General features: G+C 46.1%; 1 protein-coding gene across 11 annotated transcripts in view; it reads left to right on the plus strand.

Annotated features, from left to right (window-relative positions):
* The window catches only part of WDR26 (WD repeat domain 26), a 40616-nt gene extending 25338 nt beyond the window's left edge, over nucleotides 1–15278 (plus strand). For 3 of the 11 annotated variants that reach the window (XM_064594486.1, XM_064594489.1, XM_064594491.1), the window contains exons 9-15: nucleotides 1768–1887; nucleotides 3624–3769; nucleotides 4264–4342; nucleotides 4618–4747; nucleotides 8122–8307; nucleotides 9162–9193; nucleotides 10716–15278. In XM_064594486.1, coding sequence (XP_064450556.1) covers nucleotides 1768–1887; nucleotides 3624–3769; nucleotides 4264–4342; nucleotides 4618–4747; nucleotides 8122–8307; nucleotides 9162–9193; nucleotides 10716–10778 — 756 coding nt within the window. In that variant the 3' untranslated portion in view covers nucleotides 10779–15278. The other 8 variants (XM_064594492.1, XM_045877662.3, XM_045877661.3 and 5 more) reach the window with 6 other exon arrangements.
* The last annotated feature ends 3937 nt before the right edge of the window (nucleotides 15279–19215 follow it).

Here is a 19215-nt window from a genome sequence, read left to right on the forward strand (position 1 = left end):
TACAGATGCGATGTTTTATACCAAATACTTAAGCATGTATCTTCTAGAAAGTAACATTCCCTCATATAACACGTCCTCATCTTATTCAGGAACGTTAGCTATCATTCTCTAATATCTAATGTTCGTGTCATAACTAAAATCCCCAGTTGCTCCCCAGATGTCTTTAGGCCATTTTCATCAAACCAGTGTGTCATTGGTGTTTGTGATTGGGTGCGGGGGGCTGGGGCGGCGGGGGTGGGGCGGCAAAGTCCAGAAGAGAAGAGACGGCTTTCTCGCACTAGAATAGACTGGAATGAATCTGACCTAAAAGACAAAATGGGTTTTTTGGGGTTTTTTTTTCCCCTCAAAGAGAAGACGTATGGAGTCCTAATCGTCCAGTAGTGGACTGGGAATTGATGGTGGCTGTAGTCTTCCTTTGAGTCAATTCTGAGTTTCTGGACAGTTAGAGGGTGTTGTGGCTGAACTATTTGTGCATTACCTTACAGACTTTGTTTTTAGTCAGTTTGCACATTGTTCCTTATATTGTGAGGTAGTTTCCTAATGATAGACTCCCTCATACACCCACCGTCCTCTGCGCAGCAGAAGAAAAGATCTGCCTCAGCACTTAGTGTATGAACTTGTGTGAGCACAACATGCAGAGGATTCAGCCACTGCCTGTGTACTTGGGATTCTGAACTTTTAACTGTTTCTGTCTAGCAACCCAAAAAAGATAAATCAGCGAGACCTATTAGCAGCATGGGGGAAGGTTTTAAAATGGCTGATTTTTTTTCCAGTATAAAGGGAGACCTCTGGCTTTCTATTTTTGTGCCCTCTTTGCTTTTAGTACTTGGCCCTGTTCCCTGATCATACACTTTTGTTTTCACTTTTTTTTTTTTCCTGCTTTTGATTACCCATTTCTCACAGGAAAATTATGCCCATGTACTTTTTATTATACCAAGGGCAGCTGTTATCTCTCAGAGCCTGTTTCTAATCCATGAACAAAATGGAATCAAGACTAGATTAAATGGTATGTGTCTACCTTCTAAGTTCGATAACAGAAAAAAATAACAGGAGGATAGCTTAGGGTCATAACCAGTAAATAGTCTTTCTGACTTGGGAATCCTGTAAAATGGCTATGCTAAATAGTACAAAAGTCCCTCTTTTCTGTACTTTCAGTTGAGAGAAAATTAGATACCAGAAAAATAGTTTTCATTTCTCTCTTCCATCTTCCCTACTACATTTTTAGCATCTCAAATAGGAAATTTCACATAACTGAGAACTGCTGCACCCTTACCTTAGTTCAGGGGCCCTACTCTTTCTGTCCATTAATCATGTTCTTGAGGAACTGCTAACTGCAGTTTCGACGGTTTTAGAGTAAAATTTGCCAAGAACTATGGACTGAGGAGAAATGGGAACTCAAGGGAGTAGTGCCTGTAGCACTGAGCTTCTCCTTTTACTTGGGGAAAATATGATTTCATTTATAAACGTCATTGAAGATGAGAGTTTTATTAAGAGTTTATCTCATCAGACCTATTGTTGGGGTCATCTGTGCTGTGTTGTTCAGCTCCTGGTTCTTCTAGTTCTTCATTCCTCTTCGGAGAGCTGCAGTCTTGTTGGTTGGTTGGTTGGTTGGTTGGTTGGTTTTTTGTAAGGCCAGTTAGAACAGTTCATTTCTCTGATTAGGAATACCAAACTGACCTGATACCCAAGTTACTACTTTTTTTTCTTTATACATTCCCTTTAGAAGCCTATCTTGAAGGTGTTAGCCACAGTTTTATTTCTTTGTAGACGGGAGAGCTAAGGACAAAAATGAGCCAGTCTCATGAGGACAGTTTGACGAGTGTGGCTTGGAATCCGGATGGGAAGCGCTTCGTAACTGGAGGTCAGCGCGGCCAGTTCTACCAGTGTGTGAGTACCTCCTGCCCCCGTTCACTGCCCGCTCCTTTTGTGGAAATAAAGAATTCCTTTATGAAATATATTCTGTGAAGACCTACTTAGCTATCTTTCTAAATAAGCACCATCCAATAGAACTTTCTGTGGTTTTTTTCTTTTTTAACCATTTTAAAATGTTTATACCAAGCCTAGACTTTGAGTTTAGTAAAACATTAAATTATTTTACTAAATATTTTATTCTCATAAACAAGTTTCTAATGTATAGGATTGAAAATATTTAGTACTTTCTTTTGAGGATTTGTATCCCAGCTGTGCTGAATTTCATGAGTTGACCGTCTTAAATATGTGAGGACTAAAAGTGCTGATGAGCACTACCAGAGAACCTTCCACTCTTTATTTGAAGTATCTGCCCCATTAATCTCGGGTTGGTGGGATGATGACAATAAGGAATAGGTGACCAATCTCGTGACAAGGTAGACTCTGCCTTGAACATCTGTCTGGTTTCCGTGTCTCGTGTCACGGCCCGGCTTGCTGCCAGTGGGCACTTCCACGTGTGGTCTTAGGATTACAATTAAACAAGATCATGAATCCTGTAAATCATTCAGTGTAGCTGAAGGTCACTGGTCATAGAGACCTCTGTGTGCCCGGTACAGACCACAGGTGTCTTGTTGGTAAGCCGGCCGTGGGACTCATGGAACCTCGTGTCCTGTCCCCAAAGCACGTTTATGAGCCACAAGTTCTTTCCTTCCCCCAGTCATCTCAGCACACCTTACTGATCTACCTGTGATTTTCCCAGTAGTTTAAAAAGTTATTTCTGGAGTTTCTATCCATGAGCTAATACACTACTTGGATTTTTTACTTACTTATTTTCCCTTTGTTTCAACGGAGTATGTATAGTTGACCTATAACATTATGTTAGCGTCAGGTATACAACATAACGTTTTGATATCCGTGTGCATTGAAAATTACAACCACAGTAATTAGCCGTTCCCATACACAGTTGTGATGAGGACTTTTAAGATTTACTCTCTCAGCAACTTTCAGATATGCAGTCCAGCTGGTCTCCATGCTGTACTTCCGGTCACAAAACCGTTTGTTCTTGACTCCCTGGCTGCGAGATGACCCATGTGTGTCTCTGCTGACCCCACTGTCCCCTATAGTGTTGACACCTTCAGGGTCCAGGACTTGGCAGCTCCCCCATCTGTGGAATGGACATGGGATGCCTCTCAGAACTTTGAATATTCAACAAGATAATGATCCTTAGAGCTTTGATCTGTAGAACACATTACAAATTTGGTGATGGTTTTTAAAATGCCCTAACAGTTTCTGAGTTCCGTAAAGCTATAAGTAATGTTTTAGTAATCTTTTCCATATCCCAGCTTCAGAATAGTATAGGACAGGTCCCAGTATAACGCATTTTAAAGGAACATTTGAATTCTTTCCCAGTAGTAGGGAGACCCTCACTTAGAACTTAGGGATTCTTTCTTTGTGTGTGTTGTCATTATCTGCGCCTGGCTGCTTATTGACGGGAAGACCGATTTTACAGAGATTCTCTCCCCCTCCCCCTGAGGTATTGTTGTAATGAAATTTGACCTATATTCACATTTTCGTGATGAAAACCACTTATGGAACAATTAAGTCGAGCAGGAAAAAACAAACTTATTACAAAAAGATACTGCTAAGAGATTCTTTTGGTTCTTTGCTTCCCAAGCGCTGTTTCATAATGGGGTTCACAGTGAATTTCTCCCCAGGATTTAGATGGGAACCTCCTTGACTCCTGGGAAGGGGTGAGAGTGCAATGCCTTTGGTGCTTGAGCGACGGCAAGACTGTTCTGGCATCAGACACACACCAGCGCATCCGGGGGTACAACTTCGAGGACCTTACAGATAGGAACATGTAACTATTTTTTTATCCATTAAATAATTACTTTATTTAAAATGTGTGGTGGAACTCGCTATTTGAGAAGAGTTTTTATGTTTTGGTTTGGGTTTGACCTTAAATGGATTGGTGGGGGGCACCTGGGTGGCTCAGTCGGTTAAGAGTCTGCCTTCGGTTCAGGTCATGATCCCAGAGTCCTGGGATCAAGTCCCACATCGGGCTCCATGCTCAGGGGGAGCCTGCTTCTCCCTCTGCCTGCCTGCCTGCCTACTTGTGATCTCTCTCTCTGTGTCAAATAAATAAATAAAATCTTTAAAAAAAAAAAAAAAAAGTGGATTGGTGGTCAGGTGGTGCTTCATAACCATTAACTCACGTTTTTTTTCTTAATTGAAATACAGTCTCATACTGATTATAGACAAAATTGCAGTGTTTAAGCTAGAACATTTTATATTTTGATAATTTTTTCTTGATTCTTAGTATGTTGCTTTTAACAGATTATTTTCTGGTTACAGAGTACAAGAAGATCATCCCATTATGTCTTTTACTATTTCCAAGAATGGCCGATTAGCTTTGTTAAATGTAGCAACTCAGGTAAGTTTATTATAATTATAAAGATTTAGCTTAGTTCAAAATTTAGTATGATTTTTGGTGTATACATATAGAAATAATTATTTTCACAAATTTTTTAATTTTACTGTATGTGTTTGGTCCTTAGGTTTGTAGAGTCAACCATTAATTTATCAGAACATTGCCATTTTGGGTAAATAGGAATTGAAAATGTTCCATCAGGCAAAGGAATATTCACAAATTACTTTTTAAAATTCTTTTGAGGGAGAATAAATACGTCTATTTTCTTTTGCCTACAGGGAGTTCATTTATGGGACTTGCAAGACAGAGTTTTAGTAAGAAAGTATCAAGGTGTCACACAAGGGTTTTATACGATTCATTCATGTTTCGGAGGCCATAATGAAGACTTCATCGCTAGTGGCAGTGAGGGTGAGTTGTGTGCACGCGGTCGTTCGCGTGGATGGACGGGGGGTCGGGGGGGAGCTCTGTGATGGACTCAGTGCGTGAGGGTAGCCACGTCTCCAGGCGAATGCAGGGTGTGAGATTGACAATTGTTGGAGTTTTATCTCTCCGGCACACTGTTCTTTTCCCCTTTTTGTTTTTTTTGGGGTTTTTTTTTCCCCTTTTTGGAATGCCTTTGAGTCCGGATCGTCATAGATCAGCATGCCTGTTCTGGTCATGGGGAGGTGTGCGTGGTGCGTGCGTCAGAGCAAGATTTAGTTAATCTTCCGTGATGGTGTGCAGAGGTTCGTAGGATCTATGAAGTTAGGGTTAATTACAATGTTTTACCTGAACTTAGACAAACTCGACTCTGGTTAGGACCTGCAGTGTTTCTTTAATGGCCAAAGAGAATAATTTAGTTTGAGGATTCTTACGGTCTTGGAAAAGCTGAAATTGTAGAATTGTCTCTACTACTTTCTGAATACACGTACTCTCCAATCTAATAACATCGGTATTCCAGGCAGTCCTGTTCCTAAAGTAGTCAGTCGAATTTAAAATAGAAATTGTTTAAAATAGAGGGGCGCCTGGGTGGCTCAGTTGTTAAGCGTCTGCCTTCGGCTCAAGTCATGATCCCAGAGTCCTGGGATCGAGCCCCACATCGGGCTCCCTGCTCCGCGGGAAGCCTGCTTCTCCCTCTCCCACTCCCCCTGCTTGTGCACGCGCTCGCTCGCTCTCTTTCAAATAAATAGATAAGTAATCTTTAAAAAAAAATTGTTTAAAAGAGGCAACACAGATAGGTATTAAAAGCGAGTGTGCTTTTCCAGGCACTAGAAGCATAAATAAGGGCAAATTATGGCAGAATCTCTTTCAGCACCTTTTTCTTGAGCGCCTGCTGTATACTGCTCTAAGTGCTACAGCGGCACATTAGTTAAGTCACTTTTAAAAATACTGAATCTAGTTTTACAGCATAGACCAAGGAACTGGATTCTGTTGGTGATGTTCCATTATCCAAGGTATTGACCACCCCTATCTCGACGAAAAACTGATCTCGTTAGATACGAGGATCACAGAGTAACACGGGTTTTCCCTTTGTGTGTAAGATGTATTTAAGAATTAGGACAAAGACCTTTAGGGATTCATATGAAGCATAGGAATTTATCTTTTGTTTCTTTCTCTTAAAAAAAAAAAAACATCTGTCAGGGTGCCTGGGTGGCTCAGTCAGTTAAGCATCTGACCCTGGATTTCAGCTCAGGGTCATGGGATCGACTCTGTGCTCAGCGGGGAGTCTGCTTGGGAGTCTTTATCACTCTGCCCTGCGTCTGCCCCTCCCCTCCACTCACGCGCTCTCTTTAAAAAAAAAAAAAAAAAAAATTAGGTAAGATTGAGAAGAGAGAAGAGTTGGTTTGTAGGTAACACTTTTGAGAAGTTCACATCTTTCCAATTATTTTCTCCCACATTCTGCACTAGCTCCTCATTTCGCCTGGTCCAAGTACATGAAGTCTTCTGCCTGCTTGTTAGCGCTGACCCCCCCCTGCCCAGTCTCTCTCCCAAGCTCTGTTCAGCCCTGTCTCTGGTGGGCTTCCCCTCTTGGTTATGCTCCCTGTCTTTCTAAACGTAATATGGACCCTAGAAGTGCTTCAGAATACATGTGACTACCATTATCCCTAGTGATGTCAGTCCTTTAATTTTAAAGCCCGAACTAACTCTGAACTAATGATGAATCATTATTAATTAATCAAACCACATTATATTCTCTTTGGGCTAAAAATGAAACATGAAGTGAAGAGATGAGCATTCTCACGAGTCAGGTGGTTTAGAATGGTTCTGAAAAATGTTTTCAGCACCAAGTGGACATAGTGAATGCATTATGTCCCAAGATGATCACATTAATCCATTTGTCATTTATTTGCGAGGAATATATTCTAAGAACCTTCCAAATCCCAAATACATGAATGCCAGTATGAAATAGAGCAACTAGGAGGTGTTTTCAAAAAAGTTACATCATTACTCAATCTTTTTCACTGTGTGGGCAATGTGTAGAAAACCCTGCTTTCTTTTTTACCGCCACACAAGCCGTGGGTTCCATGGACCGCGGCGGCCGGCAGAGCTCGGTCAGCAAGCCTGTCGCTCTGACCCTTACCCTGCGAGTCCGAGGGCCTGCTGCCTCTCCGGCAGACACCATCCTTGAGTGTGTGCTCACAAAGCATCTCCCCCTGGCGGCCGGCAGGTGTCCGGTGCATTCATACTTTTCACTGTGACTTTGTGAACTTCCTCAGTTCAAGGGGAAGCGTAGCTAATCTGTTTTGTCTTTCTCTGTTTTTTTCTTTTTTTGCTTATTTCATTTTATGCAAGGAAAAAATGACTGAACAACATACACCTTCTAGGAAAGTATAATTCAGTTCTCCAGTGAGTGTGTCAGCTTTTGCTTCCCATATGCACACACAATGCTCAGAGGGAGTCCCAGCCTTTCATGTTCACGTTAGACGCTTTGAAAGCAGGACGTGTTCTTTTACCACAAATGAGCTGCTTCTCAGCACGCTGAGGTTTGCTCCGTGGGAAGTTCATCCCCCGGGAGCTCCCCCACCGGCCGCTAGTTGGCGGCTCGCCTTCAGGTGGAGCGCTTCTGTCACTCACGCAGGGTCTGCCTTCTGTTTGAGAACTGTCACCTGGACGTAGGTCCCTCTTTACAGTAACGTGCGCTGTATACTCTCTGCCAGGCTCTTTCCAAAACTCTTGCATACACAAACTGATTTTACCCTCACGCCATGTCGTGTGCAGATGAAGGATCGCCAAGAGTGGGTGGTGTGTCCACAGTTAGCGGTGGCCGGTGGTGGAGGGCGGGTGTGAGGCGGGTCATCCGAGTGCCTCAGGCCCCTTCCCCGGGAAGGGCAGAAGCACAGCACCCGCCTCGTGGCGGCGGTGGTGAAAATGATAAGTCAGTCACTGATGTATCTAGCACCTAGGACGCGGTGAACTCTCCGCAGAGGTTTAGCAGTCGTCTGCGTTATTGCTGCTGTTGGATTTGGACGCATCGCGGTTCCATCACCCCCCATTTCCAGAGCGTTTATCGTCTCTGTCCTACGTTTGTTTACATTGAGAGATCTTGCCTGTGATCCATTTCTCCGGTATTAAAGAATACTGCAGACTTCATAATGACTTGAGAGCTAATCAGTCACCTTTAACAAGGGAACCATATGTTTTGTTAAAATGCTTTTCTCATAGGGAATTAAACTATACATGTCATATTAAGTTCTAAAAATCGAGTCCTATGTTCTGTGTGTGATGATGAGAAATTTCAGATCAGTTGGTTTTGTTGAAGTACAACAGCACCCTGATCTCTCTCTGAATTCCTGTTTATCCAGATCACAAGGTTTACATCTGGCACAAGCGTAGCGAGCTGCCCATTGCGGAGCTGACAGGGCACACGCGCACAGTGAACTGTGTGAGCTGGAACCCACAGATCCCATCCATGATGGCCAGCGCCTCAGACGATGGCACTGTTAGAATATGGGGACCAGCACCTTTTATAGACCACCAGAATATTGAAGGTAACACCACCGCACACCGTCCCTGCGCTTCCTCCGGGTGACACATGGCCCGGCCTGTTGGAAACTTTTCAGTGTGGGCTAGAATTTACTTCCTCCCTGCTTTAGAGATTGTACTCTCTCCACAGGAGTTTCAGTAACCTGACATACAGGGGTGTGTGTGTGTGTTTGTGTCTGTCTGTCTGTGCATGTGTGGTGTGGGTGTGTGGGGGGGTGTCTGGTACATGTATGTGCGTGTGTGTGGTATGGGTGTGCGTGTTTGGCACGTGTGTGCGTGTGCACGTGTGTGGTGGTGACATTGGGGAAGATGAATGGGAACGCACCACCTCATTTACAGCCGCGTTGCTGTTTAGTTTTTTCAGCTCAGCACATCTTGAAAATCTCCGTGATACAGGAAGCATTTTATGTTTTCACACCCATGAGAACTAGCTAATAGTACAAAATGTGAACGACTTCAGAACGATTTGCTCTTGAGCACACACACCCATAACACCGTGTGACCCCTGGCCCCAGGGCACCGTGCGTGACCTGGAGAGAGGACGCTCCGATCTGCCCTGTGCCTTGGGCACACACCGGGCTGTCCTGCACAGTCCTGTGGCGGGGTAGGGGGGGCTGCCCGCATTTCTGTCGGGGGGGAGACGGAGTCGCCGTCCCGAGTCTGCAGGGTTTTCCGTGAGGATATGGTGCGGTTGAGCAAGACACCGGTGCTGGAGGGAAGACACGATGAGAAATCTCACGTAAAGGACGTACTGCTCTTCTCTCAAACAGAGCAAGTGAAATATTTGGTTTGCTTAGAAGGAAGCAAGTTCCCCAGAAAACAGATGACAAGATTTTTGTTCACCGCGTGTCCCACCTAGACGTTTTAGTGAGAAAGACCAGCCGCAGTGAGGTGAGAGTCGGCGCATGAAGAGGACGTGGGTGAAGAATTTGAGACCCGCTGCTCAGTGGTTCAGAGCCTGAAGGGCCTTTCTGTGTCTGCATCACTGCGGGACGGGCCAGCGTGTCTCTGGGAAATCTGCCGGCACCGAGACCCTTTGCCTCCGTGTGTTGTCCTGTTCAGGTTTCAGCGCCCGCTCTCAGGGACTGACGTGTTACAGATCCGTAACTGTGATTACATGTGTTTCTCTCATTTTATCAGTCATTTGGAAGTTATTTCTTCAAGGAAGCATATTTGATTTGAAATATTAGGTAGATAGTAAGAGATTTACCTGGTAAGCGGACATACTTAAGACACAGCTTTGAGCTTATGCCTGTACGACCGTGAAGTCCAAGCTGCCCCCTCTGTTGGTGTCGGGCGGGTCAGGTCGATGCGGACACACACCGCGTGGGTGAGCCTCATCTGGCGCCCTTGGGAGATCTGGTCCAATGCAGCATCTCTGCTTTGTGTTTTGGCAAGAAGTTCATTTATACCTAAAACAGGAAAAAAGTGTCTTCTGGGTTCTTTTCCTCCACTTGAATTTTTTATTTTTTATTTTTTTACTAATGAAAGTTATACCTGTTTGGAATAGACATTTTGAAAAATATAGATGAGGCTGAAGAAAATGACATTCAAAAATCATGACACCCTAAGATACTGTAAGTTATTTAAGCAAAAATATTTGATTCCCGTTTCAGAAACCCATCTGCTGACCTTTTATTCTAACAGTAGAGTTCCCTACTGTATCGTTTTGAGGGATGCGTAAAGTAGAATAGGATCAAGCAGACACATGCTGCAACGCAGACGAATCTCCAAAACAATATGCCAAGTGCAAGACCCGGACGCAGAAGACCACTTAGTGCGACCCCGTTATGTGAAATGAGTGGGCAGGTCCTTGGACACCAAAAGTAGACCGGTGGGGTGCTGAGGGCTGTGTGCTGCTGTTTGTATGACTGCTAGTGGGTGACGAGACGGTTGTCCAACCCTGTGAATGTGCCCGTAATAGCCACTGAACTGTGTGCAGGAGGCTTCCTGACCCGTTCCCGAAAACAGTGGGAACGTAGCACAGAATTCCAGGCTGAGCGGACGAAGCACGCGGTCCCAGGCGCCCTCCTACCTTGGACTTCACTCCTCTTTCCTTTTGTCATCTAATCGTAAAGATTTTCTGTTCCACAGAACTACTTCAAGGTTCATTTTTAAAGTATGAGATTCTAATTTGATTATTCACTTGGGTTTTCCAATATTCAAAGTAATGAATTTAAACTATAATAAGCAGACTAAGTAAGACACAATACGGACACATTGTTCTAAAGATTATGATGGAAAGACCAAGAACTTGCTATGGTGTGATTGTTTTCAGTGGTAGTACGGTTTGTAATGTCATGATGCGCTGATATTAAAACTTTCTAACTGGTGACTTTTTTCTTCCCCTCCCCTTTTCTCCCCCCCACCCCCCCCCCGTCCCCGAAATACATTTCATCCTGTCTTCATTCAGAGGAATGCAGTAGCATGGATAGTTGATGGCGAATGTGGAGCAGACGACTTCTGTTTAACTTAAAATTAGTCGTATTTTAATGGCTTGGGATTTGGTGCAAACAAACATGATTGATAGCTGGACAGACATGCTCGTCATGAAAAAAGAACCATTTCTGAAGCCCGATTGGGGCCAAACATTTACACCTTGCTTCATAGTAACCAGTTGAGATGAAGCACGTCGTTAGAACGTTGTTGGACACCATGTTGAATTATCCCCCCATCGGTTGTGAAGAACTGTGCTACATTCAGGCTTACCCATTGAACTCAGTATATATATTTTTTTCCCTCCTGCCTTTTGTCTGGTGGGATACCATTCTTGTTGCTCTTCTGTGTAATGAAGTTTAAATGCTTGTTTGGAAAACTTTATTTAACAGTTTAGAAGGCTTGATAGAAGGAGTGCATTAGTCTGAAGAGTATACATTGGATAGGAAAGAATTTCCTTCTTTTGTTTCTCCAAAATCTTTCCGCCTTATTTAGCTTGAGATCTTTGCAGCTTGGTTCATGGATTCTAGCCTTGCCCGTTGCGCAGTATATACTGATCCAGATGATAAACCAGTGAACTATGTCAAAAGCACTCTCAATATTACATTTGACAAAAAGTTTTGTACTTTTCACATAGCTTGTTGCCCCGTAAAAGGGTTAACAGCACAATTTTTTAAAAATAAATTAAGAAGTATTTATAGGATTAAAGTGACTTCATTTGTATACATTTGGAATCTAAACCAGCTTCAAAAAGTTCCCTCTGTGATTTAGATAACGCAGTATAACTGACGCTCTTCTGCAGCCCCACATGAGACTTGCCCAGGGGATCCAGAGTCATACCGTGAAGGTTTCCCCCCTTTGTTTTATTCCTGAAGGAACATCAGTACCTGATGTTGAAGAAATTCAAGATTAAAAAGAGAATTTTAAACCTCTGCCGACAGGAGAGATCAGTAGTCCACATAGGTTCGCAACAAAGCACGTTCCAAGTTGTTCTCGGCTCGGGAAGGTGTTCTGGTGCGATCCAGCGGGCGCGTGGCGATGAGGGGTAACCACTGGGGAAGTTCCTAGTCTGCTTGAGCTTGTCCGAAGAATTCAGCAGGTTCCAGACAGACCGAAACTGGGTTTAAAACCTCACAGTCCTTGATCTTAATGGCCCTTGATATTCTGACCTGTAGAGCTACATAAATTTACAGAAAGCTCCTTCTCAGTTTTCCGGATATTGCCATACTGAACCTCATTCTATACTGGTGCTGTGGGTAGTCCTTGCCTCCCCTCCCCCTTCGGTTTAAGGGAAGGTCTCTTTCGTGGAAAAGCACTTTTAACCCTGAGAATTTCACATTTAGAATAAGCCAAAAGCCTGATGTTCACATTGTGCTTTTAAACCCCGTAACAGCTGAATGCAGCCGACTTCCTCTCCTTCGAGACTCCCTCCCTCCCCTTCTCTACTAGTAGAGGCTCCGGGGGGACCGCGGCTGTTAGGCTGGGAGGAGGAGTGGGAGTACCCCCGAGATAAGATTCTGGTGAAGAAAAGGGCTTGTACTAAGTCCCCTTTGGGGCCCAGCCAAGCCTGCCATCTGTCACCGGCCTGAGTTGGCGCACTCAGGACCCAGAGCGGGGAAAGGCTTGGGTGTCAGGAACTGTCCCGTGGGTGCGGGGCAGGGCGGCTGCAGGGAGAAACGGGAAAGTCAGGGAGGGGAGAAGAAAGACAAACACAATTGGCCTTAAACTAGCACGGATTCTCCCAAAAGCTCATAGTAAGAGAAAGTGACAGACCGTGGTCAGCAGATTATTTTATCAAATTGGTATGTAAAAGATTTCTTTAAGCTCCATTTTGCAGAGACCACCACTTAGAGAATCAAGAATTCCTGTTTTGATACTTCTGAGTTACAATAACTATATGTTACAGTTTATCTGGTACTTCATTTTTCTTAAATTACTTTTTACTTTGAGCTTGAATAAAAGTCTTCATTGGTAACTGTATATAATTAAGTGGCAACTTGTCTTTACCTCAGTGCAGTTAAACCCATTCGTGTTTTCAGTGATTCGCTAAACCTGAAGCCGTTAATGTGCCCCAGTCTCTACAGAAACGTCCGCACGATCGGTGGGCAGAGAGGGGCGGCAGCGGGACTGAGCTGAAGCAGTGGCCCAGGGCCACCGCTGACGCCCCCTGGGAGCCCTGCCTGGCCCGCAGTCTGTCCCAGGCTTCACCCAGCCAGCCCCAGATGGGGAGTTTTTCTGTGAAAAACACTGTTTAGAAAGGGGGGGGGCATAGAGGTGAGGCGCATTTTACAAAGAGCATAACTCCACTAAGTTAGTGGAGTGACAAGGATGCCCGCAGAGCAGCTAGGGGAGTGCGCTATGGGCCCCCGGGCCACACGGGGACTGTGCTAGGCGAGGTCACTGTGAAGACACCTAGGACGGGCTGAACGGGACGTAGCTAGAACCTGACAGCCTCTGACGGTGCTGTCGTCTGTAGACTCGAGTGAGGACACGGGCGAGCCAGCACAGGATACTAACAAATGTATAAACTGAAAAGTACCAATACTTTTTGCACATAGATCAAAATAGAGAATTTGGGCTCTAAAAATCAGGTTAGTAGGCTCGTTTCCATGTGCTTAAAAATGTTTTTGTTGTTCATTAAGGGCTGGAGTGAGTATGAAATTAAATGTCTTTTTCCTCCAAATAATCGGTTACGGCTAGTACAGCATCGGACTTGAGGATCAGGACTGGGGGGGGCAGGGAATGAAGAGCCAGCGGAGGGGCGTGGGGCACAGCTTTCTTTCTGGGCCTCGTGTCATTAGTGTTCGTCCCGGCTCCATTTCTGCTACTCTTCTAGGCCAGGCGAACATGTTGTGTTAAACCAGGTAAGTAGTCTAAACAGGAGATTTGCAGGCGTCCCGACACATGGGCCCATTTTAGTGGGTGGGAGAACAGACGGGTTACCTAGCTTTAAGTACAAATGAGCTGATTAAAGGAACCTGCTAGTTGAGAGGGAAACAAACAAAAATTCCCAATTTGGGTCCATATTTTCATCTGCACTCACCCCCGGAGAAATAGGGCGGTTTGTGTTCTCCAGAACGGTGTTCTGTGACATTAATAGAAAACCCTTCTTTCCCACCCCTCCCCGTCTTGAAATTTTCTTTTTTAGGCTGTTGTTTCCTGCACTCGAACTGACCCTATCACCTCTGCTCAGTGGTAAATAGACCGCACATCTCTTGAAAGGGAGCTATCTGAGTCCGTTTCTATGACAGCAGAAGAATGGCTGCTTTTGAATGGGGAGGAAAGAAGACCTTTTTCTTAATATCCTTTGTGTCCCATCTCCAAAATGTATAAACATCCCGATTTCATTTTACGTTAGTCTGTCATTTAGATTTCAGCAGCTCTCTTTTGGCCTTATTCTCCAGAATACTACTTGCATTTTCAAAACCATATCTGATTTCCTAGAAACGGCTAACTTTAAAAGAAGTGGTGACTTTGCATTTATTTACACTTAGACACTTTCTAAAAACAGGGTGAACTTAATTGAAGTTTTCAGTGTTGTTAAGCTATTGTTACAGTAGGTGCCCTATAGTTGCAGAAACAAAACCTGTAAAAACCCATCCCTGTCACTTAATCCAGATAGGCTGGATTTACTGAAACTAACAGTATGAAAACGTGTGTGTGCGTGCGCGTGCGTGTGTGTGCGTGCGCATGCGTGCCGTGCGTCTGTGTGGGAGAGAGTACTTAATCCATAAAAAGTCCTAGAAACCGCTTTCTGGGTTCTTGTCGATTTTACTAGTCTCGTGCACGTGTGAAGTGCCCTCTCTGAGTTTAGGGTCTGGTTAATACTGGTATATTTTTATAAGATTGAGATGTGTCCCCATCTTTAACTCAAGCATTTTCATTATCAGGGTCACTGTGCTAAAACCGAATCATAACATTTTTAGGCACAGATGGAAAAAAATGTCATTGGCTCCTTGAAAACGTGTGTGTGTGTGGCGAGGGGATAGATCCACAGGAGCATGTTTGTACTTACAAACCAAGCTGGAGAGATCACGAACAGGACTTATGTGCTGATCTCAAGACACCTAAATTGTCGAGATTTCCACGGCATTGTGATGGAACTGGCAGACACGTAGAGCTTTTGGTCTGTAATAACTATTTGCTATGGACAGATTCAGTGTTTCAGAGGATTGTGTTCTCAAATTTGGGGGGTTCTGGGTTTTTGGTTCTTGGTTTTTTTTTTTTAACTGCCTCAGATTATATTTAGTAGTTTAAATTTCTTTGCTTTATTATTTCATTAAAGCATAAAAACTTCAGGTCTCTGATATTTATTTTCACTCGTTCTACTAATTATTTACAAAACACCCTGTTAATTTTTATTTTATAAATGTGTAGTTATATTAAACGTCTTTAAAATTTTGTTCAATTGAAACTCCATTAACTTTGATTTGCTTTACTGGGTTTTTTTTTTTTAATACACCTTTTCCATGTCCGTACGTCGCACTTACCCAATCGTTTGTATCCCCTTCAACCCAATAAACAGAATGAGTAAGACGTGCCACGTCTCCTCGTGTCCATTCTTCTGGGCGCTCGGCACCGCTTCCAACCTCAAACAGCTGACTGGCTGAGTCTGACTCCCACATACCTACCTGGAGTTTTCAAGTTGGTGTTAAAGGAAGCATCACCTCGTGGTTGGGATGTCTTTTTTTTTAAAGGGCAGGTGTGCCAGGGGCGCCCGACTGGCTGAGTCGGTGGAACATGTGACTCGACCTCGGGGTCGTGGGTTCGAGCCCCACGTTGGGTGTAGCGATGACTAAAAAATTTCAAAAAAATTAAGGGCAGTTTTGCAGTCATGGATTAGTTTCGGAAAATTTAGGGAACACTTGCATTTTATTTATATTTTGAAGATTTATTTATTCAGAGAGAGAATCAGTCTCAAGCAGACTCGCCGCTGATGTGGGGCTTGATCTCACGACCCTGAGATCACAACTTGAGCCAAAATCGAGGCGAATGCCCGACAGACTGAGCCATTCGGGAGCCCCAGGAACTTGCGTTTTAAAGGAATCACATGCATGCCCCATGTTGTTCAAAAATATTACTGTATCTGAGATGCATTAGGAATTGCATATGTTGATTAGTAGAGAAAATACACTTTCAGTTTGAAATTAAAATTTATTTCCTCATGAATAATTATGTACTTTAAGATTTTATTTCAGAGAGCGCAGGAACCGGGGGGGGGGGAGGTGGACAGAGGGAGAAGGAGAAGCAGGCTTCCCGCTGAGCGGGGAGCCCGATGCGGGGCTCGATCCCAGGACCCCGGGATCACGACCTGAGCCGAAGGCAGATGCTTAACCCACTGAGCCACCCAGGTGCCCCATTAGTTATTTACAGATCTCCTTGGTGAGGGCCACCTGGGTGGCTCAGCTAGTTAAGCATCCAACTCCTGATCTCAGGGTTGTGAGTTCAAGCTCCGCATTGGTCTCTGAGCTGGGCATGGAGCCTGCTTAATTAAAAAACAAAAAGATCTTGAAGAAAGCATTGAGTGTGTACAAACCCACAGCACATTTGTGTTTGTGAGAAAAGGGAAAGAAAATCCCTTGTCCCAGTTGCCCCCTTTAGGAGGCTTCCTTCTAGGAGCAGAGTCCTGCACAGAAGGATGCTCCCCTGTGAAGTCTGCTGGGTGGGCAGTTGGCGGGAGTCTGCAGCGTCCTGAGGAACAGATGGGGGAAGTTTTTCCACTCGTTTTCTTTAAATACGGCTCTACTCTGCAGACTTGGAAACACAAGACTATTCATCTACGTTAAGCTGTCCTGCCAGACCCCAGCACCAGGGATACAGAACAAATCCCAGAATAGGGAGCTGTATTTGGGGGAGGGGAGTCAGAGGGAGAGAGAATCTCAAGCAGACGCCACACCCAGCACAGAGCCCCGGGCGGGGCGGGGGGGGATGGGGAGGCTTGATCATGACCCGAGCTGAAATCAAGAGTCAGATGCTTAACCACTGAAACACCCAGGTGCCCCAAGAGCTGTATTTTATTTTAAAGATTTTATTTATTTGAGAGAGGATGAGAGAGAGAGCATGGGAGGGGGAGGGTCAGAGGGAGAAGCCAGCTTTCCACCGAGCAGGGAGCCCAATGCGGGGCTCGATCCCAGGAACCCGAGATCATGACCTGAGCTGAAGGCAGATGCTTGACCGACTGAGCCACCCAGGCGTCCCATTTTGTGAATTTAGAGAGTAGTGGTTAACATCGTGGTTTTGGAGTCCTCAGGCCTCACTCGATCCTCTGACTTGACACGAAGCTCCGGACAAGTTCCTCCACCTGCGAAAGCTAGGTGCCTGCGTCTACAGCGGCAGCTAACCGTACCGTACCGGACACTCGGCTCTGTGGCCTCAGAGGACATGCAGTAAATCGGCAAACGAGTTTTGAAGACTGGCTGAAAAGTCAGTAGAAACGATGCAGTCAGCAAAATCCAGAATACTGGGGCTTCTAGGCAATAAATGACCTGACGGCTAGGTCCCATGACCCGGTTTCTGCAACAAACTGCAAGGAAAGCAGAGGGGAGCCAGCAGATGCAGGGACATTAGCCAGATGAAACGGACACGTCCTGTCTGGATCCCAGGGCGAACAAGCCAACTGTTGAGCTGGGGGGCGGAGTGGGGGGGACAGACGTCTGAGCACCACCTGCGTGCTTGGTCCTAAGGAATGAGTAGTTTATGTACGGTTTGCTATTGGTACTATGGTCGTGTGTTTTAAGAACCCTTATCTTACGGAGATGCATACAAAAATGCGACAGTATTGCAGGTTTAACGATGTCGATGTCGGGTAGATTAGGGGAAAACCAAGAATGTAGCTGGTAAGATACAAAATGACCAAGCCACGTGCCTGAGTCCTGTTACTGTGTCCGTGGGGCCACATGAGGACCGTGCCCCACGGGCCTCCACCCGATGGAGAGGACATGTCCGTTCTCATCGAGCCCCACAGGTTGTGCCTGCCGTCTGTGAGTTAGGCCGCCGTTTACATAAGCGGTAAGATGAGCCCTCAGAGGAGATTCGTTCCTCATCTGACTTGATTCCACGTCACATCCTCATTGAGAGACTATCGATTTCCGTGAACTGAGCTGTGAAAACATACAAAGGAAGGACTCAAGCTCCTTCCCGCTCCAGTGCCAGCCCCTCGCCCCAAAACCATGTGGTCCCCAGAGCAGCAGAAGGGGACGAGGTAGGGTCGGCACGTTCGTGCGTCACGCAGACTCCTATGCCCTCTCAAGGTCGCGCACGCAGGGGCCCCAGCGGGAATGGGGCCTTGTTTGCTAAGCGGACTTTCTGACCAGGTGCTAACGTTCGGTGGGACCTGGTGCGGATGACAGGACTGCTCGGTCACGGGTCCCCAAAGAAGCCAGCTGCGCCCGCCCAGCCTCCAGAGCAGCAACTGAACACAAAAGCAGCTCTGACCGAGGACTTGAAAGAACAGCCCGACACGGGACTGAGTCCCCAGTGAACGACCCCTGGGACAGCGAGTCTAACGTCTGACGTGATGACGGCGGCTCACGACGCTAACGCTTCAGCTGGGGGTGACCCTCGTGTTGGGAATTCAACTACTTCGGGACCAAAGATGTTTATTTAACTAAAGCAAGCCGCGTTGACTACGGGCTCCTAGAAGTCTCACAGGAAGCTCAGCTGAGAAGCACAAGGCCTCGCTGATGAACTCTCCGGAAGCCAGGGGAGCCCACGCGGCACAGGCTCTGGGGGCCGGCGTCTCTATGGTCCTCGCGGCGCTGCAGCCTCACTCCTCCGGCTCGCTGGCCGCCGCTGCACACCAGGCACGAATCCGCCCGCCACCTGACGCTTGTTGCCACCATGACTCTGGTTTCGGTAGCAAGGGCAGCAGGTGCAGTGGTCTCCGATCCTGGCCCCACAGGTCTCAGCCCGTTCAGTGGGACCTGCCTTATGTCCCTCCATCATGTCTTCCTTCCTTCCCAGACGTACTTGTTGCTGGGAGAGCCGTGGAACCACACAGTCAGACCCCCTTGTTCATCCAGCAGCCGCTCAGGGCTTGTGCGCGAGGAATGGTGTCAGGTGGCGGGAGCAGGAGACCCCCTGCCCACAAACGGCCGATCGTGCAGAGGACACACTAAGTGCCCGATGAAGTCCGCTCCATGGGAAGCATCCTCGGCTCTCAGCCGCAGAGCACGATGGCGTGAGAGGAAGCGGGCTCGGACTCCCACTGCCTTGTCATCGGCGAGGGAGGAGAGCCTCCCGAGGGGCTCCCGGGCTCGGGGGAGCGAGCCGCATCCCGGCTCTGGCTTCCTCCGTGCTCAGCGAGGACAGGGACGAGGAGCCAGGACGCGACGCAGGCAGAGGTTGCAGACAGGAGCACCCCATGGGCGCTGGGTCCTGCCCACGCAGAGATTCCGAGGCCACCTCCAGCCTCCCTTCCCGCTAGGCGGTGGGGAGATGGAAGGATCTGGAAGGTCAGGGAAAGCACAGCACACGAA

The sequence above is a fragment of the Mirounga angustirostris genome, unplaced genomic scaffold (assembly GCF_029215605.1).
Source record: "Mirounga angustirostris isolate CCGP_5_RB_7025 unplaced genomic scaffold, mMirAng1.0.hap1 SCAF_6, whole genome shotgun sequence".
Classification (NCBI taxonomy): domain Eukaryota; kingdom Metazoa; phylum Chordata; class Mammalia; order Carnivora; family Phocidae; genus Mirounga; species Mirounga angustirostris.